Here is a 26,789-nt window from a genome sequence, read left to right as displayed (position 1 = left end):
TAAAAGCACTCCCTCAATAAATTCTGATGAGGATTAAATAAGCTAATGTAAGTAAAGTGCTTTAAAAATCTCTGGCATGTGATACGTTGTAAAAGTGGTATGTGTTAGCTGTCTTATAGAATGCCATCAACGAATATGAAATGGCCCAATTTTCGAGGAACGCATAAATGACAAAACTTGAGTCAAGAAGAAAAAGAAAAATCTATCAACCAGTTGGCAGAACAGCCTGGACTTGGTCTCGTTTTCCCATCTGTGGTCTTCAACCACACTCTGTGGCACTGCCCCCTTCACTTAAGCACATCCTAAGCAGACCTTCATAGCTGTCCTGTAACTTCAGTTAATCTGAGTCCAGTCCAGCTCAGTTTAATAACCCATCTCCAACCTCCCCGCTGCTCAGGCTTGACTACTGCCCTTAGTGGCAGCAACAAGGAGTCTGTTCTTGAACTCCTCCTTTGCCCTCCCTTCTCCGGGGATGCCGATGATGAATGGGGTCAAAGGATAAACATCTCTTTACTCCACTGAGGGTGCAACTGCAGCCGTGTTCTGTGGTCACTGCTTCTCCTATACACGTTAGCTGGGGCAGGTCCACGTGTGGCAGGTGCCTGTCAGCAGTTTGCAATGGGATGCAAGACATGGAAAATCTGGCCTTGGCTCAAACTCTCTGTGGGCAATACAGCTACCGCCCACAGGTGCACCCCCTACGACCTCTTGCTGCTAGGGTGAACATTTGCAAGGCGCTCAGGCCTGGATGCTTTACAGTCACTGACCTCCAGGTACAGCCTGCTTCACAAGCATCCCCCCACTCCTCCCTTCCACGTCTCTCCATTCTCTTTCGGGGGATCAACAAGTCTGCTCCCAACTCCACTGGTCCTTCTTCACTCCCTGCAGGCTCTCCCCGGTCTGAGAAACAGTCTTGGGGCTTCCTGCCTCAACTGGCTGCAGTGGTGGCAAGGGAAGCCACTAGAGACTGAGGACACAGGACTCCCTCTCTTTTGATGCTCCCTTCTTCTCCCAGTGACCTGCTTAGATGCACTGGGCAAGGGTGGACAGCTGGGGATGGATGAGCCCAGTAGGCTAGTCTGGCCTTGCATCATCCAGGGCAACTAAGGACCTGGGAACACTGAACCTAGAGGGGAATGGACTCGAGATCACAGAGAAATCATGGCATATCTGAAGAATAACCGAATGGCAGTGAGATAAGCTTCTGTGTGATTCTGGAGTAAGGAAGTAGGACAAATTGATGTAAGGAACAGGAATATAACTTTTAATATAATAATTTAGTAACCATCAACAATTCTAACTGTCCCAAATTGAAACAGGCAATGTTGTGAACTTCCTGCCACTTCAAAGGCAAAAAGATGAATGTGTCTTTATTTGGTTGGGATGTTGAGGGAGGGGCAAAAATCAAAAATTATTTTATTTTTTTAAGATTCAAACATACAAGGAGGTTGAAAAATACTACAATTACACAACTGTTCTGAGAAACTAAGCTCTAAAGGGAGAGGAGAGTAGCAAGAAGAGGTTATAAGGTAGAAGGTGGAGTTCCTGTTTGCTTTCAAAAGAGACATGAGTATCTTTACAGGCAATAATAGCAAAGGAAAAAGAGAGAGATGACGATGATACAATATCTGGCACTCAGATTAATATCCCAGCGGTTTGCTGAAGCAGCCAGGTAAGGCCTGGGACGGCCCAAGCCCCCAGGCCGGTCATCACCGGCCATGGGCAGCCTCATCAGTTTTTCTCAATATGCTTTAGAAATACTATTTGGTGCATGTGCTGTGAGGTGAAAAGGCTGGGAGGCACCACTTTAGATAATCCTCAAGCTATAAAAATAAATTTCATCCATTCATTCATTTAAATATTTGAGCACAATTAAGTGTCAGGCACTTTCTCAGGGTTGGGGATAAAGCAAAGAAGAAAAGAGAGAATTCCTGTCCTCATGGAACTTACTTTCTGGGGGGCATGGGGAGTAAACAAGTATATACAGTGGAAGACTATAAATGTTACAGACAAAAACGGGGGGGGGGTGACAGGGAGGCAGGGGGATACTGGATGGTCAAGGAAGACCTGATGAGAAAGGTGACATTTAAGCAAATTTCAAGATGGTGAGGGAGCAAGCCAAGAGAATAGAACGTGGGAAGGCCCCACGGTAGGAGCACGACTGAAACAGCAAGGAGGCCCCGTATGGCCTACCAGATACTTTAATACTCAATGGCACAAGATGTTTGTCAGTGGTTATGGAGCATCCTAAGGGCTCAGTGTTTTCATCCAATTATTTAGGGAAAAAAAAACTTTCTTCAACAACAAAAAAGATAACACGTGTAAACTGTGTAACAGTGCCTGACAAGAAGGAAACTAAAAGTTAATTATTATTACGTAAAGTAGAGCTCCTCTACCTGAAATGGGGCTGGTAAGTCCGAAACCCAAAATACTTGCCTCATCCTTTCTGCAACCCACAGCACTTCTGGACACAGGTTACACGCACAGAACCACAGGGAAGACCCAGGGCTCCAGATAGAGAAGCTATATGAGCAACAATACCTATCTTACCTTGTGCAAAGGTGGCAATTAATAGTTGTGTTCTAAATTATGTTGATTTGTAGTGTTAATGAAATCTGTTCAAACTCAATGAAAATTAGAACAAGTTTGAATAAGCATCCCTTTATTTGCTGACACCATTACAAAATCCGATTACATTAGCAACAAAAAAGTGTTTTCTTGAGTTGATATCGGAGGCAGTTACTCCCCAAAATGTTAAGTAAAACAGTGTACAACATCAGTATTAAAATGTTAAATTTTACATTGTCTTTACCACTTTTGATCTTCTGAATAATTTTACTGCGTAAAATAAAAGATTACATGTTTATTTTATCTTCAGGAATGTAAAGGTCTAATTATTCAAACAGTTTTATTATAAAACTAAACTCTGAAGGTGTCTACAGAGTTGGCTTTTTTTTCTCTTTAAATCAGTAGTCTAACAAGGATTAGAAAAGACAAAACTCTGTTCAGTGTTTCTGACAAAGTAGAAAGGGTGAAAACATAAATAAGGCTTTAATTTGGCAAAATATAATACAATGCCTTCTGTTATCCTTGAATGAACAGTTTCCCAATTACTTCACTCTGTAAAAGATCAGAAAGAAAGATATTCATTTTAAAACAAAGAAACAAGGGCAATCAGAAGACATCTGTCAAACACCAAAAGTACATATTCCATTTGATCTAGCATGGCCCTTTCAACGAGGACCAAAGCAAATAATACTAATGATAATCAAAAACAAGAGAAAAATCTCAGGATTCAGAAGAAGCTTTCAGGTGAATTTTAAAATATGTGAGCCAAAACCTCAGCCCAAACTGAGAATAATGTAGAAATTTTTAAATCCTATTATAAAACACTTAAGAGAACAACACTGGGAATCCATTTTTTATTAGTTCTACTCAAGAGAATGTAAAGCTAATAAGGTGAGTGAGTAGCATTGAACAGAGACTGAAATTTACAACTTGCCACACATGAATTTAAGTTTTAGACAGAGATTTTCTGAGGTCATATGAAGCTTTCCAAGTCAAATAAAATAACTAAAGAAATTAAACTTCAAAAGCCATTTGAGAGACTAAAAAGACTTAACCAAATGCAACATGTGAATTTTGATTGGATCCTGGTTGGGGAAAATTAGCTAAAAAGATCTTTTGGGTGTAACTGGAGAAACCTGAATCCAGGTTTAATACTGGATAATGTTATAGAATTACTGCTTTATTGTTTTGGATGTGATAATGGTACTATGGATTTCTAAGTGAATGTCTTTGCTCTTAGGACATGCACACTCAAGTGCTTAGGGATAAAATGTCATGATAGCTGAAAAGTTACTTCATGAAAAGTTACTTTCAAATGGTTTGACATCAACAAAATACGTATATGCATACACAGAGATGAAGCAGGTAAAGGTGGGTGCGTTGTATTATTCTTTCAACTTTTCCTTATGTGTGAAATTCTTCAAAATAAAAACTTGAGTGGAAAAGAAGCAATTAGTTAGAAAGCAAAGTTATCATTGGCTATCACGTTCTCTAATTAAAATAAGATTAACAGCTGATCAGAAAGTTTACATAACCCACTGGTACATTAAACTATGAAGCGCTATGTAAACACATTACAGAAAATGAAAACCTGGGGGCCGGCCTGGTGGTGCAAGCAGTTAAGTGTGCGCGCTCCGCTGCGGCGGCCCGGGGTTCGCCGGTTCGGATCCCGGGTGCGCACCAACACACCCAGGTGCTTGTTAAGCCATGCTGTGGTGGCGTCCCATGTAACGTAGAGGAAGATGGGCACAGATGTTAGCCCAGGGCCAGTCTTCCTCAGCAAAAAGAGGAGGATAGGCATTGGATGCTAGCTCAGGGCTGGTCTTCCTCACACACACAAAAAAAGAAAATGAAAACCTGATCCACATGACAGTCAAGTGTAAAGTGTAGAAATAAAAGCTAGTTTTTATCTGGAACATTAACTCTTATCACTTCAATAGCACTACAAAAGAATCTTCTTTCAGAAACAAGAGATAACTGCACCATAAGAGACTACTCATCAAAGGGAGGAGGGAGAGTACATACATACAAACACATCCACAACACTGCACCTCTATTTTTTTCTGGATAACAGCAAGAGCCTCTCCAACTCACTACTGACAAACCAAATACCAACTTTAGGAAAAAGGCAGAACTGACTGAAGAAACTATAAGAGGCCAGCAACAAGGGATCAGACAGAATGAGGAGAAAAGAAAGCAGTGACAAAAAGCATCAGAGAGGAGAGTACCTGGATTAGGGAGAAGAAAAGTCCTGACTAAGAGCACAGGTGCTGGACACAGACCACCTTGATTTAACTCCCAGTTCAACCAGTTACTAGCTAGTGAACTTGGGCAAGTTAAACCTCTTTGGGTCTGTTCTAAAACAGGAATAAAAAAATTATTAAGAATAACAATACCTACCTACCTACCTACCTAGTGCACTGGGTTGCTGTGAAGATTAAATAAACGACCACATGTTAGAAGCATGCTCATGCTTAGAGGCATACTCATGAGTGTCAGCTATTAAAATCATCATCCTCCCTACACAGGATCCTGCAAACTAGCTCCAAGGTAAGGGAACCTGGCTGTTACGATCTGAAGGTTTGTGTCCCCTCAAAATTCCTATGTTAAGATTCTACACCCCAATGTAATGGTATTTGGAAGTGGGGCCTTTGGAAGACTCCACTGTCCTGAATGGGATTAGTGCCCTTATAAAGGGGACCTCAGAGAGCTCCCTCACCCCTTCTGCTATGTGAGAACAGTGGGAAGACGGCCGTCTTTAAACCAGGAAGCAGGTCTCACCAGACAGAGTCTGCTGGGCCCTGACCTTGGAGCCCAGCCTCCAGAACTCTGAGAAATAAATGTCTGTTGTTTAAGCCCCCCAGTCTATGGGACTTTTGTTATAATGGCCGAAACAGACTGAGACACTGGGGTAATGAAGTTTTCTGACATGGTCACATATATGGAACATAAGGAGAAGCAGATATCTGGGAACAAAGAATTATCCCATAAAATACTAATGTTGCCAGTCCAAAGCCACAAAAAATTACCTTAATTAAAAAAAAAGGGCGGGGGGAGGAGGGGATGACAGCTTTCTTTTTTTGAGGGGGAAGAGGGTTAGGAGATGGATAGGAAGACTTCCAAAAGAAAAGAAAGGTTAAGGTTTTACAAATTAAAGATGTAAGATAAACACCCCTACCCTTAGAGCTCAGAGCAATGCTAAGTACTATGTACTAGGATTTAGAAAACTAAATTATTGTACACCATCTCTCTCATTTTTGTCTTTTAAAAACAGCTTTTCCCTTACTGAATATCTTACAGAGTTATCTTAAACAATTCATATGTACTTGTAATATATACTAAAAAGAAGTAACTTTCCTGACATCAGATATTAACCTATTACCTACATTCTGATGATTAAGAAATTAAATTTCCAATTTAATCATCCAGTAGTAGTTTTAAAAGAGTTCACAAGAGGGAGAATATATTGAGCAAAAATGATGGCTCAAGTTAAAAACCTGAGGGTAACACAAACACTGAGAGGGCATAAAGAGGAGCTGCAGGAACCCACGGATCCGTGGGAGGGTTATCACTGTCAGCACTGACAGAGTTCTGGAGGGACGAGCGCTCAGGCATCTGGTGGACTTCTGTCTTCACACCATCCATTCTACCCCTCATGATATACTGCTGACGCTCACCACCGTGTCACTTGCCAAATTTGGACTAATGTTCATCAGCTTACAAAAGAATGCTGAGTGATCGCTTAGGGGAGCTGCCTGCCAAACAACAGTCCAGTTTGAGCTGTGTTGCCAGGCTATATGTATTTTAACAAATTACTACAATTTGATAAATCAGAAAGAAAAAAATATGAAAAATAAAAGTGTTGTTACCAATGATCAGTATATGTCTCAAATTTACTATGATTAAGGCAAATGTGGAAACAGCAAACATAAAAATGATTCATAAGGCTTAACATGAGCAGACCACATGTTTGAGAAGAAAAAGCATTAAAGGACACCTCTGAGATGCTGGACAAATACTACTGATGAGGTCTAAAGGCAAGCAGTAATAGGCGACCTCATAATCTTTTAAGCTCTCAGAAAGAAAGCCCTTCCCTTATAACACAAAGGCCTATGGACCGACTTCACCATACTTAACATATTTCCTAAGTATTTCAGTATCTTATAATGCAAAAGGAAGGCCTGTATTAGATCTAGCAATTAGAAAATCACTAATCACCTCAGCAAAAAATGGTTTCACTAGAATTGCAGGAAGAGAAGTGCTTCCAGGGTAGTAGAGCCCTTAACAGCAAGTAAAGAAGTAGATACTGTGTGAAGAGTTTCTTATTTTAAGATTCTTTGTCAGACCGTCACGTAAAAAAATTAGAACGGTAACCTGAAGGAAGTACAAAGTTAAAATAAGATATTTGAGCATGTTTTCAAGACTGAACAGAAGGATTGTGTGAAAGAAGATAGTAGGGCTGAAAACATGGGAGCAGATCTTCCCCATGAAGCAGGAAGCAAGGCTATTTTCTAAGCTGGGGAAGGGAGATAACGTGGCAGAAGTTTAACTCCAGGCAACTGAGAGGTGAGCTTATCAAAGACAGAAGATTAAAGTATAATTATTTTTGCTGACAGGTTAAAAGAATAAGCTGGGTTTATGTGGAAAGTCTTCTTAGAAGTAACTGGTCTGAAACAGCATTTTAAAGGCGAGTGTATGCTAAGGCAGGCCAGAGGATGATCGCTCTATGAAGGTGAGATAGAATGCCCCGTAACCCAAATGGCGACCTGTTCGAATTCTTCCAGGACCCCTAACCATCCTGAGGCCTTCGTACAGCCCAAAGAGGCTGAAATATGAGTTCTGAAAGGACTCTTCAGCAATGAGTTGTCCCTCTGTGCTGCACAGGCCACTCCACTGATCTCTAGGACACCATGATTATTTTAGAACAAACAGCTTCAAAAGAAGAATATCTGAAGTATTCAGTGCATATCAGAATATCCTAATTACCCAAAGCAGTATGACTTAAGTCATTCTTAAAACAAGTAAAACCCAGGAATTAATCAATCAATGTGCATTCACCAGCTGAAATACAAGTCATTTTTAAATGCCAACAAATCTGACCTTTCCCAGGTAATACGAGCAATAAAATTTCATAATATGGTTTGGTTAATAATAGATTTATTTATCTTCAATTAAGACTCTCACTTCAAGAGTTAAAAATAGATTTGACTACCTATAAGCAAACTTAAATAAAGCTTCCAATTTAAAGAAATTGTGATGACTTGATTTTCAGTTTAGCATCTTACCTGAGTAAAAACATTACAGTCACTTTATTTTACCAAGTCGTTTAAAAAAAAAAAACACAGATCCTTCACCGGAACTAAGATCAGGATAAACTAAAGAGGCAGATGCAATGAACAAAACCTAAGTAAACAAGTTACAAGAGAGTCTGCTTCATAAAAAGGTCAATAAAAGGTATTTTTTCCCCCTCCAAGCTACAAGACCAAAATACGTACAAGATGGAACTAAAACTCCAAGAAAGCTAAAGCTATCACCTGGAGGTCGTGAGAGAGACAGAGGGAACACGTCCACCAGGGCAAGGAGAGCTCCTGTATCTACGGCAAACGCACACCACACGTGCATCAGCACACGCTGTGTCAATTCCCACAGGCAGACAGTCATACTTGAGTTCTCCTCACCTGCTACCTGGTGGTGTTCCTTCTCCTTCGTGAGCTGCTGGTTTACTGCCTGAAGCAACTGCTGCAACTGTGTCACGGTCTGATTTAGACTTACAGACACTGTCTCCTTCTCAGAAGACTCCTAAAAAGAAGATGAAAGTGACGAAGACCTCCAAACACAAGGAAAGGGCATTTGCAGCCAAAAAGAGAAAAAAAATTTTTTTTTCGCAAGGAACATCAGCCCTGAGCTAACATCTGCCAATTCCCTTCTTTTTGCTGAGGAAGACTGGCCCTGGGCTAACATCTGTGCCCATCTTCCTCCACTTTATATGGGACGCTGCCACAGCATGGCGCGACAAGCGGTGCGTCGGTGCGCGTCCAGGATCCGAACCGGCAAACCCCGGGCAGCCGCAGCAGAGCACGCACACTTAACCGCTTGCACCACTGGGCCGGCCCCTGAGAAAATATATTATTGTTATTTTAAACACAAACATGAAAAAGCTGAAAAATGGCATGAAAATCGACGACAAAAACCACGTAGAGAAATAGTGTTTGCTACCTAGTGGTGCGAATTAGTCTGCACCAAAGAAAGCTATGTTATAAATGTTGTCACTAGGCAACAAAGAGAAAAATCTACAATCTATGAATATTAGATATAAATTCATTTCTCCTTTCAGAAAAAAATGTGCTGGGCACCAAATGAGAGCACATTCATAACAGTAAAAATAACAATCAGCCTATACTGAGCTCTTACTAAGTGCTAGGCACTGTTGTAAGTGCTACCCACTATTCTAAGTGTTTATATAGTAACTCATTTTTTCCTTTCAACAATCCTACAAGATAGGTACTATTATCATTGCCTTTTACAGATGTGGCAACTAAAGCACAGAGAGGTTAAGGAATTTGTCCAAAGTCACACAGCTACTAAGTAGTAGGGCCAGGATTCGAAGATAGGCTAACAGAGTCTACGCTTAAGCAGTATACTATAATCGCTCTCAAAACAAACCTTTAAATGAACATAATTTCTCACTAAGCTAAAATGAAAACAAACATTAATAAAAACATTGCATTTCAGATAGGATATCTCAAAGAAAAGATGACTTTCAGTCAAATGCAACATAACTGATGGAAGCACATTATAAAGGCATTTTTTAAGTCAGAGATGAATCTTGTTTCTTCACATAATTTACAAGGTAATTAGCCTAGAGATATGGGGTTAAAGAAAATGCCTACCATTTCTGGGGAAACATCACTATTCTCAATAACAGTCGTGTCTCCAGCAGCTTTTACTATCTTTGACTGGATAAGATCCAGTGACTGCTGAGCCTGTAAGGAAAGCACATGGCAGCCTCTAAATACGACAACTGATCAATACACACACACAAGACAGAAATGAGTGATGTTTCTTACATATTTTATACAGGATTAAAGCTCTTCTCAAAATACAATGTAAAGCCAATCCATTCAATTTTTTCTCCAAAATGAAAATAGCTTCCTCTTCCACCAGATTATAAAGACACACTGTTTTAAAAAGTTCAAACAATACAGAAAATGTATAAAGAAATTAAAAACAGAAATAACCACAGTTGATGCTTAGGTTAACGTTAGTCTAGATCAGGGGTCAGCCAAATCTGGCCACAGCCTGTTTCTGTACAGCTCACAAGCTAAGAATGGTTTTTTCATTTTTAAAGAGTTATGTTAAACAAACAAACAAAGAGTATGTGAGAGAAGCCATTATGTGGCCCACAATGCAACAGTGCGTGGGTTTTTTGACCCCTGGTCTAGATTCCTTTTCTCAATATATATATGCTAACAGAAAATTGGAAAAAAATTTTATATAAATGGCCTTTTAACATACATGCTGTTTTATACCTGTCTGTTTTACAAAGTATTTTAACTTTTTTCATGTCAATAAATATTTATGTGCATTTCCAATCAAGTGTTGCATGGTACTTCTATTATACAGATATGGGGCAGTCCACTGTCACCTACTGTTCCCATTTTAGCCATCATAAGTAACATGGCATTATCCATATCTTTGAGCACCTATTTAATATCCTTAAAGTACCTCCTGAGAAACTAAATTGCTAGGCTAAAACTGCATGTTTTATATTTTGATCCAGAGGTCAAAAATTAAAATCACATATCAAAGTAAACTAGATTGCTCAGCCTTGACAATGTATCACGGATCTAAGTTTGAGCTCTAAAACAAACTTCCCAAGTTCACATTTTATCTACTGGTAATGATAACACCAAAATAATTTGAAGCAATTCTGGATTCCTAGACTTTTGCATAAACAATTTTAAACTATAATCATACAGAACTAACAAAAATCTTTCAACTTTTAAAAAAGCGATGTATTTGTTTTGCTAATGACTATCTCCTAAAACATACTCATAACTCTAAAGCAGCTGTGATATAAGCATATGTGAATTACACTATTAAAATATCTCAAAACAGAATTACAAATAACGTGTCAACCTAATACAAAGAATAAGAAATGTAATCCTAAAAATTGCTCATTTATACATAAGATTAAGAAAAATGTATGTCTACAAAGAAATAAATGAACAAATTTCTGAAACATCAGATGTCTATATATCTTTTAGATCCATAAAGATCAAAAGAAACATGCTTTGTAAATGACTACATAAGCAAATACCAATAAAAAAATACATGGATGTAACCAAATTTTTAAAAAAGAATAACTTCAATTAAATTTAATCTATACTTTATAAAGCAATCAATTATATAAATGTGATGAAATGATAAAGCAAATTAATAATGCGAAAACAACCCAAGAAAGGTTTAATTGCAAAAATGTAACTATATAGGAAATAGATTAAATTTATTAACAAATGACTATAATGATGCAAAAGAACACATCCAGAATTAGCACTATATTTGCTGAAAATTCAAGGCACAACACAGCATGATTATATGGCATCTTCAGGACAAGCACTGTCTTACCTTATGCAAGTCACCAGCTACCTTCTGTCTTTCACTTTGTTCAGTTCTAAGTTTTGTGAGTGTTTCATTTAACTGTGTCTTTAACTGTAAAAATAAAGGAACACCACAATTAATTTGCACCTTCTTTGATTATGCTGAGACCTCTAGGATTGAAGAATAGATGAGAAACAATGGGATCACTAACAGTTATTATGCACAGTAGATTAGCCAATATGCTGCACCAGATATAAAGAAAAGCTAAGCAGTAGAGGTTCCCATCTGTAAAGCTAAACATAAGAAAAGCTATGGAAACGAACTCGAGTTTAGAGTAGAAAACTGCGAATGTGAAACAAAAACCATCAAATTCCAGTAAAGTGCCTTTTAAAAGTATTACTATACACTATTCATAGAGTAATTCATTCATATTTAAATTATTCCAAATTAAAAGGCAAGTAATCAGAAATTTTACTAATTAGTTTTTAAAGGCTTTCTTGACCTATATAGTTAAGAAGAGTCAATTGTGTAATATTCTAAAACACACTGAACAGAAAATTACAAATCCAGTAAAATGAAAACTTCAAAAATTTAATCTTTAAGATGTCACTAAAGAGATCAGTGCAAGACAACACTGACTTAATTATACCAACAAGAAATGTCTTAAGATATACTTCTCAATAACCAACTTCTCAAAACAGTTATAAAGCTCTATACAACTCTAGTGCCAATATATAATGCCTCTACTCTTGATAATTGTTCTGATTAAATATGAATAAGGAAAATGAACTACACTGACAAAAAATAACTTTCTTATTAAACTCATCAGGTTGATTTTTGCCTCCCACCCATAGGCATAACATTCCAAACAGTTCTGGAGACCCAAAGGGGAATATAACACACCGACACCTCAAACTGGAGGGAGAATTAGTGGGACACATTCCATTTGGGAATTTTATTTTGGGAACTCAACTTAAATACTCAAATCCTTCAGTTTTTGCTCCTTTACCTAACTCTGATTTAATATGTCAAGAGGTTATTCCTTTAGCCCAAGAACACACAAAGTGTGTAAAGGCAAACAAAATTATGTTAATTTATCTTAAAATGTGACCACAGTTATCCTGATCAAACAAACAGAAAGACTAAAATAAAGATTACAAACTCAAGGCAAAAAAACAAAAACAAAAAACACTCAAAACGGCCTCTTGCCAGGAGCCAAGGGGCAAAAAAGAAGCTGAAGGGAGACTCAACCATAATCCTGTGGGTTTGATGTTACTGTTGGAGGCAGCCACCAGGCACTGAAGTTAAAAGTAAAATCTCCAACAACCATAGCTCGAAATGATTTTTTTAAAATACATTCTAGAGTAAGGCTTATAGTTGTGGTGTATCACAGTCCTGATCTGTGCAATGTACAGCAAACATACGTATAAACCTAGTCTTACATTGCAGTGGGAATGAGTCAATGAAGGTAAAATGAAGGTAAATAAAACAAAAATTTTACTTCAAAGACAAAGAGCGGTGTGTGGGTGGGTGTGTAGGGCTCTATGTGTACATTTCCAGTCCTCTGAAAACTGATTCCCATAAACTACCACCCTAACACAGAAAACCAACCACAAATGAATGAGTTATGAGGTTTTCTTTGGCACATACAGCATTACTTAATAAGGAAATTCCAAATCTGGCAGGGTTAACTAGGGGTAAGGAGAAAACTTACTGTAATCTTCCCAGAGTTTATTCAGGTACTTTAAGAAAATCTAATCACATGCTATAACAATTTTTAAGTCATGGAAAGACATAATGATTGTTGTTTGAAACATACGACAAGACAGTCATATCTATCTAACAACTAAGCCTGTCACAATTAGTATAAATTTCTAGAAAATTTAAGAATGGGAATACAGTGTGCTCTATGCCTTTATAAGATATTTAGCTAATTTTACTCATCTTCAAGTCTATAGTTTTAGGATTACTGTGCTCTAAATGTTATGTTAATGATAAAGAATTTCACAAGCTTTTTGTTTTCTACAATCTATAGAAAGACCAGTTCAAAGAAGAAGCTGGATTAGCTTATTGCCCTTGAATAAAGAGTATGTATCTTTAATCTTCAATAATCTCCTTCCAGGTTAGAAACAAGAGGTCTCGTTAATTATGGTAACTCTGAGAAGAGAATCTTCACAACTCAACCAATCTTTACTGTGTGTTTCATTTCTTTATTCACTGAAAATAATACTATTCAAAAAATGCGGTTTTATAAAACACAGAAAATTTTTTTGAAAAAGAGTTGCAAGCCAAACATGCCATTGTTAGGAGCTAAGAAAAGAAGGATCATCATAGGAGTCAAGAAAAGAAAGCCCATCTTAGGAGTCATCAGAATATGAAGATTATCTTAAACTTACAAAACGCCAAGCTAAAGATGTTAGCAAGGAGAAAAAGTCTGGATGGTCTCTCCACATGTCAACACAAGTGTTTTCAGAGCCTACTTAATACCCAGTGGAGAACAAGCTTCTTACCAAATTTAGCTCTTCATTCTGTCTTACTGCTTCAGAATATGAATCATCAAGTTTTTTCTGCAATTCAGTCAACAGATCTTTCAGCTGCAATGAAGTTTAGAGTTTAAGATTGATCTCCTTATGATATCCCATGTTTTGTATGCTACTCGGAAGCTCTGCCACAAACAACTTATACTGAAATATTTTATCACTCTGTTGCAAAGTTAATTTAAATTGAGAAGCAAGGTTGAAAAAATTCTATTGTAAGTACCTCTCTGACTTCTGTAACATAGGTAGATCGCTCAATTTCTGCCTTCTCTAGTTCCATTTCCAAATGCTCTCGTTCTCTTCTCAGCTAGCAATGCAACAAAGAAGGAAAAGTTAACAAACCATTTAAGATTTCCTTTCATGATGCTTCCCCACAATGAAAAGTTAGGACACTTAGAAATATAAAACTATTTCATCTCCAACACTACCCAAGATATTCTTAAAAGCATACCCCTGCATCATTAAATAAAAGAAACTTTAAAACACAGATCTTAAGACAACCCTTAATGCTAAAAATGAGTCCATAGGTTACAAGTCAAACGATGAAATAACATACATTTTCAATATCTTTATTTTCTCTTCTTAATCGCTCTAGCTCTTGTTCCAAAGGTGTGAATGACAATTGCATCTGAAATGTGAAACAATTATATGACCAAGTTAGCCACCAAGAATATACAGACTTCTATCTTATAGAATTTTAATCAGACACTTCAGAGGTTTTAAAATGCACCTCATTTAAAGCCATACTGAATTTTAACAGACCTTAAAAATGAGAGTCACATTTAACTGGATTTAAATTGTGGTCAAAACCTATCCTATTTGCATGATATTAGGCCCAGCTAAAAGTGCTTAATTTTTTTAACAATTAATCTTCAAACGTATTAACACAGAGTACCATCAGCATCCCTAAATTCTGCACAAGTTGGCCCAGGAAAACAAGTGAATAACAGATGGCACCCTTTACCATACCCAAGTAAACAGGAGAAAAATTAAGGTTCCACAAGAACATTCAGGTCCCATGAACAGAAGGAAGATTTATTAACTTTTTCTTGAATACTGTATCATGGCTCACTTATCAATGCTGTAGAACTTACTCAGAACCCCAAATGCTCTGCCTTTAATGTTATCACACAGTAAGTAGTTCTATAACTTTCAAAGCACTTTACATCATTACCCTTTAGTCGTACTCTAAACCAGTGATAATCAAACTTGAGTGGGCATCAGAATCACTTGGGGAGCTCTTTAAAACACAGATTGCTGGCCCTACAGTTTCAAATTCAGTAAGTCCGGGGTGGGGCCCAAGAATTAGTTCCCAGGTGATGCTGATGCTACTGGTCCAGAGCCCACATTTGAGTATCACTGCTCTAAGTTTATCTTTTTTAAATACCTGTTTAATAGTCTTTTGTGATTCATCGACCTTAACTTTCCATTTATTTTCTTCTTGCTCCACACTTCTCTGTAGCTTCTGTAAAATTCCTTCCTATGGACAAAAGTACAGTTGTTTTGAAAAATTCATGTTCTAATGCCAAGATAAACTATTTAAACCACTAAGGAATAAATTAATGATTTAAAAATAAAACCAAAACGTAGATTAAAAATCATTTCCTACTGTTTCTGCTAGGACGGATTTATATTTTTCACACTCTAGCTGTAACAATGTGTGCATTTCATCGGCTTCTTTCAACTTGTGCTCTAGAACCTGCAAAGAATGAAATAAAGAAAAATTCTCTAGTTTTACCAGCACGTTTTGTGCTTCAGATTTGTTTCAGTACTTAATAGTATGACAAATGGTTTCTAACTGTTTTATAATGAAACACTACATTTCAACCTTCTTAAATAGCAATGAGGTTCAAGGACCTTTTTGGTCATTTGGTTTTTGCTAATAAAACTCCCTGAGTCTGCTTATTACAAAATATATTACACAACTTTATAATAAAGGGGCTTGTCTCTCTTAAGTAGGATGGTAAAATCAAAGCAGGCCCACATGTGAAGTAAGGTCACAATGCCTATGCTACACACATGGGAAAGGGGGCTTTATTCATGCCACTTGAGATTCAAAAACCTTAATCTCTCAAATTTCAGTAGCCAAGGATAAAAATGCACCTAGGTTCTGAACACTCCTAATGATGTATTTGGAGATGCTTTAGCAAACCAGTCAGTTTCTGCCTACCTACCTCAACTGATCTTTACTTTTTAAACCCAGGCTAAAAAGAGAGTAAGAGGTAGTTAAACATTCAGTTTTAGAAATGATTAAGATACAGAGTTAAAGAAATGGCAAATATTAGCTTTGTACACAGATCAAATTCAAGGAAGACTTACAGCATTTCCACCAAAATTTACACAAAAAGAAATCACCTTACCCTTTCTCAAAAGATCATTATTCTACTCATAACATATCCTTTATCTTTCCCAAGCTCACAAAGACAAATTCTGCTTTACTTCTTTTTAAAATATAGGTTAAAATAGAGTAGAGGGCCAGCCCCATGGCTTAGCGGTTGAGTGCGCGCGCTCCGCTGCTGGCGGCCCGGGTTCGGATCCCGGGCGCGCACCGACGCACCGCTTCTCCGGCCATGCTGAGGCCGCGTCCCACATACAGCAACTAGAAGCATGTGCAGCTATGACTTACAACTATCTACTGGGGCTTTGGGGGAAAAAAATAAATAAATAAAATTAAAAAAAAAAAAATAGAGTAGATACTTCACTTATTGAACTAACCTTAACCTCCTCTGCACTTGAAGTTTCAGCCACACATTCTTTTGCCTTCTTTTCAAATCCACGCAACCATTCACTATAACTCTGTGGAGAAGAAAAGTCAAAATAACCAATTTCCAAAAATATCCAAATGAAATAAGTAAAAAATTTTAAATAACCAAATTAGATGATTATAAAAGAAACTTACACAGACAAAAACACCACCCCTTTGGAAATTTCAAAGAAGAATATAACTGTTGCATAAGTTGTACATAACCCAGCCTTGAAAATAAACACTAAAAATATACCTAGGTACAACCATCAAAATCAAAACTTATTTACCCTGACCAAGGATATTTGCAACTGAATTCTGAACTTATAGATAGAAGATCTGGGCTCAAATCCAGCCTCTACCACTTAACTAGTGCCAGGACTAATAGATTCAACCTTTAAAATGCAGAAAACATAGAATGAATACTTTTTCAAAACTTGTTTTCAGGTAAACCAGTTCTCAAAAACTATCTTAAGTATATAACTGAAGTTCAACTGAAGATACTCTATTCAAAGGATTTTAAATTCTATGAAGGTGCTCCAGGGGTTCTGAAAATACTTCGAAATAAATATGTATTATGAAGTGTCTTTAAAATCATAATGAAAAATGATAAGAATATACAAACATTTACTTGTTTAAAACCAACAAAAACTCTATCTGTGCTGACAGGCTAGCTGATGCAAACACAAAGCATATTATTTATAGTTTTAGTCATTACTCTAAATTATTCTAGATTTTTGATGGTTATTGTCTGAATTTTAAACTCTGATAAAGAATATTTTTTAGATTCTTTAAATCAAATTTCTTCTTATTCCTCTTTTAAGTCTTTGGTTTAGTCTAACCCAAGAAAAAAGAACACACATGAAATTTCTATTGACTGCTCTAATTTAAGGCTTTCCTTATGTGGCTGAATCAGGATTCTCTATATTCTATTAAAGAAGAATAAAATATAAAATTGGATGCTGAGATCACCCCATGGTACAATACCACAGTACAAGACCCCATAGTACAAATCAGTCAAAAAAGCCTCTGCATTAAAAAAAAAATTACATTCTCATATTATAAATTTGAATCAAGACTAAATGTATACTATTAAAATCCTATTTAGTTTCAAATACTGAGCTTCAATATAAATTAAAGTCAGATGAGAAACTGATTTAGTTGCTTAAAGTTTGTAAACCTCCCTCCAGGTCATATAGTTTAGATCTCTCCTATGCTGATTTGCTTAGCAAAAAAGCAACAGAAAACAGTAAAAAAATTTACTTCACGTATAAATTCTTTTATATCTACTGACTATATTAACTTATTTTAACATTAAATTTAATTTAGTATTGCTTTATTATCTTAAGATAAATAGATTATCCTTCATATTTTTAAAAACCTGAAATGCTAGACCCTAAGTAGTACACAGAAAGTTTAATACATTTCTTAAATATACAGACAACATGCAGAAATATTCAACTTTTAACAAGTGAGTGAACAAAAGCCAAATACCATCATCCATGTCTCATGGTGATCTACAAATATTTATAATGTCAAAAAGATTTGCTTGTTAAGGATGGGTAACATTGCTGTTAAGAATGAATTGGTTACATTAAAAAAAATTTTTAATGCTGGTGATCTTACACAATCTTTAAAGAATAGAAATAATAAATCATTAACTCTCTTGGTTCATAAAATACTGCCAAATAAACAAACCCTGACATTTTATTTCCATTAAGTAATAAAATATAAAATAGGAATAAATAAAGAAATAAAAACAGGTTATGGCCACAAAGGAAAAAATATGAAATATATGAATAGCAACGCCTTCTCTAGGTTCCTAGAACTGACAATGTATCCATACGTTTGCCCAGCACAAGTTACTTCATCACTTCAACCCACAGTGGTAGATATCTACTAAATTGATCACCCTGAATGTATCCTCAACAATTACTATGGAAACAAAAGAATGTTTGCTTCTTGGGCATGTTAAACGTAGACTACATGTAGATATAATCTAAGAGAGCAAAACTCAGACTACACATAGTACAGGCTGTTAAGTTTATTTACAAGCCCCCCCCCCCCCCCGGCCCCAGTGCCCACAGAAAGAAGAGCCTTGTAGAAATAGTTAATTCCAAGTTTGGGGTAGGAAATGTACATATTAAATCAGGAACACCTGGTCACATCACAAAGTAAAGAAACTACCCAAGTTTAGCAGTGTTGTGCCAAAAGGATTTGGTAGCCATCCTAAATAAGCTCCAACGGGCCAAAGAAAGACAAGCCGACATTACAGACCTCCTGATGGAAGTACACAACACTGCCCAGGGAGTAGCCTCGCCGCCACCCCCTCCTACCCCCACCCCAAGTACTGAGACTGAATCTAATCAGGCCTCTACTGACTACCAATTTATGGGATACACAAAGCACAGAAGAACATACTAACGCTACAGGGATGCAGTCACCTAAATCCAGACTGGGAAACCACATATGAAACCACCAGTTCAAAAAAAAAGAGGGGGGAAGGTTTGCTGACAAAAAGGGAACTCGTGGAATAAAAAAGATCTAAGAGATATCTTAAACCAATTACATGTTGATCTTATTATAGTTTGTTTTAGTCAGGACCCAAATAAGTAGGTTTTATTCCATTAAAATAGACAATTTATATGACAACTGGACAAATACAAGTATTGACTAGATGTATGAAACTAAGGATTTTTTTAAATGTAGTAATAGTTTTTTTAAAGGAATTCTTATCTCTTAAAAATAGGTACTGAAATATTTACAGATGAAATACTCTGATGTTTGACTTCCTTCAAAATAATCTAGGAAGTGCACGGTAGGAGGTAAAAAAAGATGGTATATCAATGCATGCCATATATTGATAACTGCTGAAGTGGGATATTGGGTACACTGGGCTCAATATGCTATTCTATTTTTGAGTATGTATACAATTTTCCATTAAATTAAAAAAAACACCCATGCCACCATTTTGGGAAACTACAAACACACTCACTGGCTTTCTCTGCCCTCAAATATTCACTGTATTAATTCTCTGAATCAAAGCAACTTTTCTCTTCCACTTAAAACACATACAACCTCAAGTAAAGCAAGTTGTTGTGTATCATCTTCAAGACCTTTGCTTGAAGAAGTTAACAGATGACCAAAATCTTAAGTTTTGAAATGAAAGGAGCCTGGTTCATATTATTAAATATATTTAATTAAAAAATAAAGCGTCCTAAAACTAAGAAGCAATCACTTTAAGTTCTACTTTGAATAAAGCCATTAGGAACATTATCGGTTTATTAACCATTGAGAAATATTTCTTTCTCAAACACGATGTTTATGATGTTCTAAATAACATGTCTTATATGTAAATTTTGTAGAATATAACAAAAGTAACAGCTGAATAAACATAAATGAGTTTTGAACCAAGTTATTGATCTTAACCACTCAAAAGCACCCTAGGTTAAAAATGGAAAGGATAAGGAATCAGTGCACTACTGAAACCAAGTGCAGACTGCAAATGCTGCCTATTCACAACTTCCTTGAATAATGATACAGATGTCATGTTTACAAAAATAATAAATTAATCTTACCAAATTTGAAGAAACAGACACCTTTGGAAATAATTTTTTGAGAACTTCTTTAGCTTCCAACTCAACAGCTTCCACATGTTGTTGTCTTTCCTAAAGCAGAAGATGAACTAAATCAAACTTACAAGATTACAGAATTAAAAAAAAAACAAACTACAGTCTTTTAAGCTCTAAGGGAGGAAAAAGTCATAGTATTTTAAAAATTCATTTTAATACTGGCGAATGTTAAAATTTCCCATTTTAAAATATCAAAATGCATTCATAAGAAAAAATCTGCAAAATCTCTAAAGCATCCTAAATAACAAATACTGTCTTATATTAATCAAGCCAAGGCAATATCTGACAATATGAACATTGTCCTTGCCATTAGAAATCAAGTGATTTGCTCCTCCAGAAACAATTCAAAAAAGAAATAAACAAAAACAGAAAACACTTCCTACAGCTAAAACAAACTACATGCAAAAAATAGGCATCTGGGCAACACAACTGAGGCTTACTGGCTGGCAAATCTCTCTACAAAAAATGCATCACTGATGGACTATAATGCCAAGGAATTAAAATGGCCACTTTCATATTTCCAGCTTCAAGGTCAGGTGAAGCTACTAATGCTAAACAAAGCAAAAAAAAAAAAATATATATCATCAAAATTTGATGAGTGGTAAACATGGGAGAAGGAGGAAAGAGAAAGGACAGCCTGATGGCATATTACCTCCCCAATGCCAAGCATCAATAAGACTAATTCTGACACTTGTGTATGGACTCTGTCAGCTGTAAATTTAAAGGTATTACAAATGCATGTCTAAATTTGGTGATTTTAACTCCAAATCTAATGGATATCAATTATTAACTCAAAACCATGGTTTGTCAAAATTAGGGTAATGACTTGATCACACACAAAATAAAAATCTAATATCCAAACTAGCTCTACAAGATAAAAAAAATGACACCTATAAAAATGCACATCTAAACTAGACCAAGAAAATCATCTCAAAACACTTGTAAAGTTCAACAAGTGACAAGAAGGCAAGCAAGCTAGCAAGATCTCAACCCTGTTTCCCCCATCATTTAAATGTGATCTTTGAAATCTATCACAGACTTAAGATGCACATATTTCAATTTAAGAAAATCTAATAACACAAAAATCTAAAGTTATACAATAAAAAGCTAGAGATTAATCATTCTGTTCACACTTCAGGACTAGTGGCAGGATTTAAAAAATAGACTTTTTTTTTTTTTTCCTGAGGAAGACTCGCCCTGAGCTAACACCCACTGCCAATCTTCCTCTTTTTGTATGTGGGTCACCACCACAGCATGGCCACTGACAGATGAGTGGTGTAGGTACGTGCTGGGAACCAAACCCAGGCCACCAAAGCAGAGAGTGCTGAACTTAACCACTAGGCCACTGGGGCTGGCCCAAAAATAGATGTTTTAATGGAGTATTTTCAGTAATTCAATAAAGTCCACTATTTTCCAGGAATACACCCACATAACTGCATAAAATAAGGAATACTCATTCAAGGAAAGTGGTTAACTGGTAATTCAGAGACAATTAAGAGGTTAACTTTTATCATCTGACCATAGAAGGGGTAGAGAAATCTTTAAAAAGATTTTTAAAAATCAGTTAGGAAAAGAGACACTGGAACAGCAGCTTTTTTGAAAACTGCCCAAGGGAAAAAGAATCTCACAAAAGGAAGTAAGCTTCTAACTTGTAACCAAGAGGCACAAAGATGAGAAGTTACTTTTATTCTATACTAACAATTTTAGCTAAATTTTTCATTTGACATAGGTAATTTGGTGGTGGATAGTAATTTCCATTCCAATTCAAAACCTGGAAAAGATCTAATAGTGAAAATTGATTATAATATCCTTACTATCTTTATCTAAGTATAATATATATGAAGTACCTTTCATATGAACCTGTCATTCATAGTAGCTCCTCAAGAATATTTACTCCTTACAGCACAACTTGTGGTCCTGGGTCAATAAACATCACTTTCTACCTACGCTGAGGACTGTCTCAATTTCATTAAAACAGAGAGAGACTGTAAATTCTATTCTCTGTAGATCACTAGCTATGCAAGAAGCCATCACGCACTTGGTGATGAGTTTTGAAATATCGATAAATTCTTATACTCATGTTTTGGAATCATAATATGCAAGAATACCTTTGACAAATGGCATATACCTTCTTGCAGGAATGGCACGATATTAAGAGATTAGCACTTCCTAAATACCCAGACTCATTAACAAAATAAAAGCTAAAAGGTAGCTCTTAACAGTGAAAAACAAAGTTATAGAAACTATACCAGAACCCCTACTGCTAACAGAACTGACTGCAATCACTTACAACGACACAATAATGCCCAAGCTGGCCTCAATTTCGCTGGTCCCAGTATCTGCCAGCTGTCTCAAATTCAGGTTTTTGTGACAATTAGGGCCAGGTGAATAGGTATGTAAGTAAATACAAATCCATTACACTCAAGGAAATGTAACTACAAACATATACAAGATCAAAAAATTTATAAAAACTCTATTTTGCACAAAAAAAAAAAAAAAGTCCTTCAAATGTCACTAAGACTTGCATTTAAAATTCCATAGATTACTATCGGACACAAAATGCTATAGAATGCGGAATACAATGCTGAATTAATGAACTTTATTTACCCATCTGCAAAATTCAGCACTCCAGCTCCACATTTATTCTCAGCAGGAATTGTCAAAATGTTTGGCTGAATTGGCACAGTCACTTCTCTTGATCATTAAAAATAACTTCTTCTCAATTACAATTCGTAAGAAATCTTTAAACCCATGGAACAACTTGAACTCAGGGAGAATATCCTTTATGGTTTGAAGGTACAAGGGGATCTGTTTCAGGAGTACTTTACATACTCGCGTCACGAGAACTATCCCTTATGCTAATATTCCATACTAAACATAACACATGCACCATTACTGTCCAGCTGCCTCAAAACCTGAAGTTTAATTTTAATTCCACCTCTTCTAAGGAACCATCTCCAAGAACACATCCAGAATTGATCCTTTCCCTGGACTTTTTAAAACTTATTTTCCACCTTGTCTGAGTTATCTTGGTGTGCCCCAAAGAACCTAGGAGAGTTCACCGTGCATTCTAAGTACACCCTACGTATTCAAATGTGTTTGTTAATTCAGCTAGATTGTTTGGCTCCGGGTTTTCATCCAAGTTCTCCTAACCACCCCAAGAGGCACGCTCTGGCTGACAAGAGCTTACATAGACAGCACAGGTCTCCTGAGCCTCTTCAGCTTCAAGCAGTCATCACCAAAGCTCAAACGATCAGGTAATCACAATAAACCAGCATGCCCAAAATTAAAGCTTCCAAGAGTAGATGAAAAAAGCAGAGATGACAGAGATGACAAATGTGGATGATAAGGAGATTTTATATTTAAATTGCAGTAAAATTCAATGCTTTAGTCGGATTCTAAGACAAGCTGCAGATTTTCTCTGTTCAGTGGACTATTTCTAGGAGTTAGCTTTACAACCTTGGAAGTCTTGTTCACTTTGTCCTGCAGCATTTTTTCAGTTGATGCCAATGCTTCCATTGCTTCCCAGTTTTTCTCCCGAAGGTCCTAATCATTTTTAGAAAAAATGATTTCAGTTTATCCATATTGAAAGATTTTTGCTTTTTACTTCATCAGTATTTTGCACTGCATTTAAATGCTGGTTACTGCAAAATTATTTCAATGGGAAAATATGTATATTAGCAAAAAAATAAAAAGCAATGTTTAGAAGTTTGAATGAGAAAGTAAAGATGCCCACTTCCCGTGTTTTAGTATATACACCAAATATGTCAGCTTTAAAGTAATTACTGTGCACATGTAACAAAGAGGAAAGCATTCAAAAGTAAATACACAAACCAAGATTACAAATATGATTTCCAGTACACGGATTTTTAGAGGATTGAGGACACAGCAAATACACAAGCACTGCAAACGCTTTACACGTGATTTTTAAACAAGGCCTAGGATCACTTGTGGAACTTTTCCCCTGCAGCATAGCATTTTTTCTCTAAATAGGTTTTATTGAATTAACACATTTCAAGTCTATCTAGGAATGACATGGTAACTCACTGTGCTTCTCTACCTGTCTTGGCATGGTCAAATGTATGCCACAAAGCAACCTGACAGGAATTGTAGGAGCTACTTGATTGAGGCAAACAGGGAGGCTGGAAAGCCATAAAACACATTCTCTTGGAAGAGAAACAGGTCACTGGAAACTGAGCTCTGAAAAGATCTATTTTAACAGTATTTCACTAGCAAATACGAATAAGGACAATCGGCTGTATTTCAATCTTTCTTCAGATTTAGAAATCTAAACAGATTAAAAACAAAAAATGAAAAGCCAATAATCACCACTTCTTGAATGCTTACTTATGCGCCAAACAGTGTACTTGGCACTTCACATAAATTCTCATTAATCTTCACAACAACCCCAAGAAGTATCTATTCCCGTTTTATCGATGGAAAACCCATAGCTCAAGCAGGTTAAGATATTTGGCCAAGTATACACAGCAAATGAAGTGGCAGAATGAATGGACTGACGCCGCAATCTGCTGGTCTCCAGCCTCCCGGCTCCCTTCACACACTTCAGTGCCTCCAGCACTGCTGCTGCCACATTAGACTGGCACTACTACGTCCTCCTTGTCTGAGAATCCTGATAATAAAGCCGGTACCATGTTAGCAGCATACTGGCAAGTTCACCTCAGGTTTTGTGGCCAAGTGCAATGCTGTTAGTAATGTTACACAAACACACAAAGGGCAATTCACATACCTAATTTTGACAAACTCAGGGGTGCAGGAACATGTCAACTTGTTAAATTAACAAATTAACGCAAACTTCAAAAAATTTAACTTTCATTAAAAAACACATATCAATTTACTAGCAATATCCCCTTAGATATCAATAATATTTTTAACCCTGCTCAAGTCAGCAATCATACTTGGGTGTCAAAAATTCCTTCTCTAGCAAGAATGTCTGGATTCTATTTACAAGTGTCACCTTCTGGTCAGAGAGAATTTAAGAAATTCACCTAAATTCACTATTTGTCTATTCAGTAAAAGTACTAGAATTTATATTTCTTAGAGCACTATCCCTACCCATTCTAGCATAAATGTATTCAGGTTCTTAGCCCTCTATCATGCTTAATTACCAAAATTTGAACCACCTCTCAGTTAAAAAAGAGAGGTTCCAGAAGGCTTTGAAAGACATTTAATTATTGAAAATACTGGGTTTGAATACCGGCAGACTTTTAGTTTACAAAACGGCTAACGCAATCAAAATAAGAGGAAATACCTTTGATTTTAAAATACTGAGCTGAAAGAATAATTTTTTCAAATAAAAGTTCAACAGAAAGTCAATTGTATTTTAGTAAAGAAATCTGAAGCTGTAATAATTATAGCTTCAATATTTAAAATAATACTTAGAAGTGTACAAATTGGTCCTTTCATTCATTAAAAAAATCTGCTCTCCAATAAAATGATTACCCCAATAAACCTCCCCCAAAAGCTACACACAAAATAGTATTTTCTTACAAAGATTAAGAAGAAATCTAAAGCAAAAGCAGATTAAAAAAAAATTCTGAACCATGATACTTCAGTGAAGTAATAAAAAGAAAAGCTTTATTCTGATAAAGACTTGCTTACATTGTTTTTCTTCCTCTGGTGTTCAACAGCATCCATCAAAGAATCTAACTCTTTCTGGAGACGAGTTATTTCTTTCTCTCTTTCTGAAATTCTAAATCAGAACATGAATACATACAGCAATATTTTAGGTAAACAGTAAATATAATATGTTATAACAAAATAAAAACAGCAAGTAGATGATGCTTTGAAAAATGCATTAACTTAATAGGCAAACTCTTTAAGCTTAGCTACTATTACCACAGAAAGCCTAGCTATGAATTCTTATTTTCAGAAATGACTTTTTAAATAAATTTTCACAATATGACATGCTGACATTTGAGCTAAAGATAAATCTTCCTGTAAGAAACAGTTCATGAATACATGAACCGCGGTAGTTGTAGTTATTTCTATTTTTGTCTGAGGCAGTAAAGTAGCTATTTTCAGAAGAGTGAAAACTGATGTAAAAGCACTCCCTTAAATGTATTATTTTTTTTCCAGAAGGTAATGAAATCAGTTATGACTCTCTTCAAGTGGCTAACCCAAAACAATAGTATGATATTAATATGAGGTGGGTGTCCTCTTATGATTTTCGTAACAGTCTCAGGATGCATGTTCTTCTGGTTCTGTCTAATGAGCTAGTTATTTCCCAGAAATGCAGAAAGCAATGGCGGCAAAGATTCACAATTCGATTCTGTTATAGTTGAGAGTGGCTTAGGTAGAAAGTTAAATTACAAACAGCTCTCCCCTAAGAATCAGGCTCTAGATAAGGAGTTGGCAAACTAGGGCTCTGGGCCAGACCCACAGTCAGTTTTCGTACGGCCCTCGAGCCCAGAGCTGATTTTATGCTTCTAAAAGATTGTTAAAACAAAACATTAAAAAAAAAAGTATGAAACAGAGACCTATGTGCCCACAAAGCCTAAAATATTCACTATCAGGCCATTTATAGAAAAAGTTTCTTGACCCTTGTTACATAGTCCAACTCAAGACTCAATTTAACAGTAAATAATTCTGAACTAGTAAACCACCAACTCTATAAACAAGATGGAAGAACATTTAGATTACTTGCATCACCTAATATACTTAACATAGTTGACAGTTAACATCTTGAAA

At 36.3% G+C, this 26,789-nt stretch overlaps 1 protein-coding gene across 10 annotated transcripts in view; it reads right to left on the bottom strand.

The window, feature by feature from the left end:
• Window positions 1-2,645: 2,645 nt before the first annotated feature.
• The window catches only part of KTN1 (kinectin 1), a 102,746-nt gene continuing 78,602 nt past the window's right edge, over window positions 2,646-26,789 (bottom strand). For 6 of the 10 annotated variants that reach the window (XM_058566984.1, XM_058566983.1, XM_058566981.1 and 3 more), the window contains 13 exons: window positions 25,701-25,791; window positions 23,541-23,627; window positions 20,028-20,117; window positions 16,422-16,502; window positions 15,316-15,405; window positions 15,094-15,186; window positions 14,263-14,334; window positions 13,930-14,013; window positions 13,680-13,763; window positions 11,197-11,280; window positions 9,459-9,551; window positions 8,247-8,367; window positions 2,646-3,120 (listed from right to left, as the gene is read on the bottom strand). In XM_058566984.1, the coding sequence (XP_058422967.1) occupies window positions 3,116-3,120; window positions 8,247-8,367; window positions 9,459-9,551; window positions 11,197-11,280; window positions 13,680-13,763; window positions 13,930-14,013; window positions 14,263-14,334; window positions 15,094-15,186; window positions 15,316-15,405; window positions 16,422-16,502; window positions 20,028-20,117; window positions 23,541-23,627; window positions 25,701-25,791 (1,075 nt within the window). In that variant the 3' untranslated portion in view covers window positions 2,646-3,115. The remainder of the gene's footprint in view (window positions 3,121-8,246; window positions 8,368-9,458; window positions 9,552-11,196; window positions 11,281-13,679; window positions 13,764-13,929; window positions 14,014-14,262; window positions 14,335-15,093; window positions 15,187-15,315; window positions 15,406-16,421; window positions 16,503-20,027; window positions 20,118-23,540; window positions 23,628-25,700; window positions 25,792-26,789) is intronic. The other 4 variants (XM_058566989.1, XM_058566987.1, XM_058566988.1 and 1 more) reach the window with 4 other exon arrangements.

This window comes from Diceros bicornis, chromosome 24 (assembly GCF_020826845.1).
Source record: "Diceros bicornis minor isolate mBicDic1 chromosome 24, mDicBic1.mat.cur, whole genome shotgun sequence".
Classification (NCBI taxonomy): domain Eukaryota; kingdom Metazoa; phylum Chordata; class Mammalia; order Perissodactyla; family Rhinocerotidae; genus Diceros; species Diceros bicornis.
The sequence above is the reverse complement of the archived record's forward strand: the minus strand, read 5'-3'. Positions and strand labels throughout refer to the sequence as shown.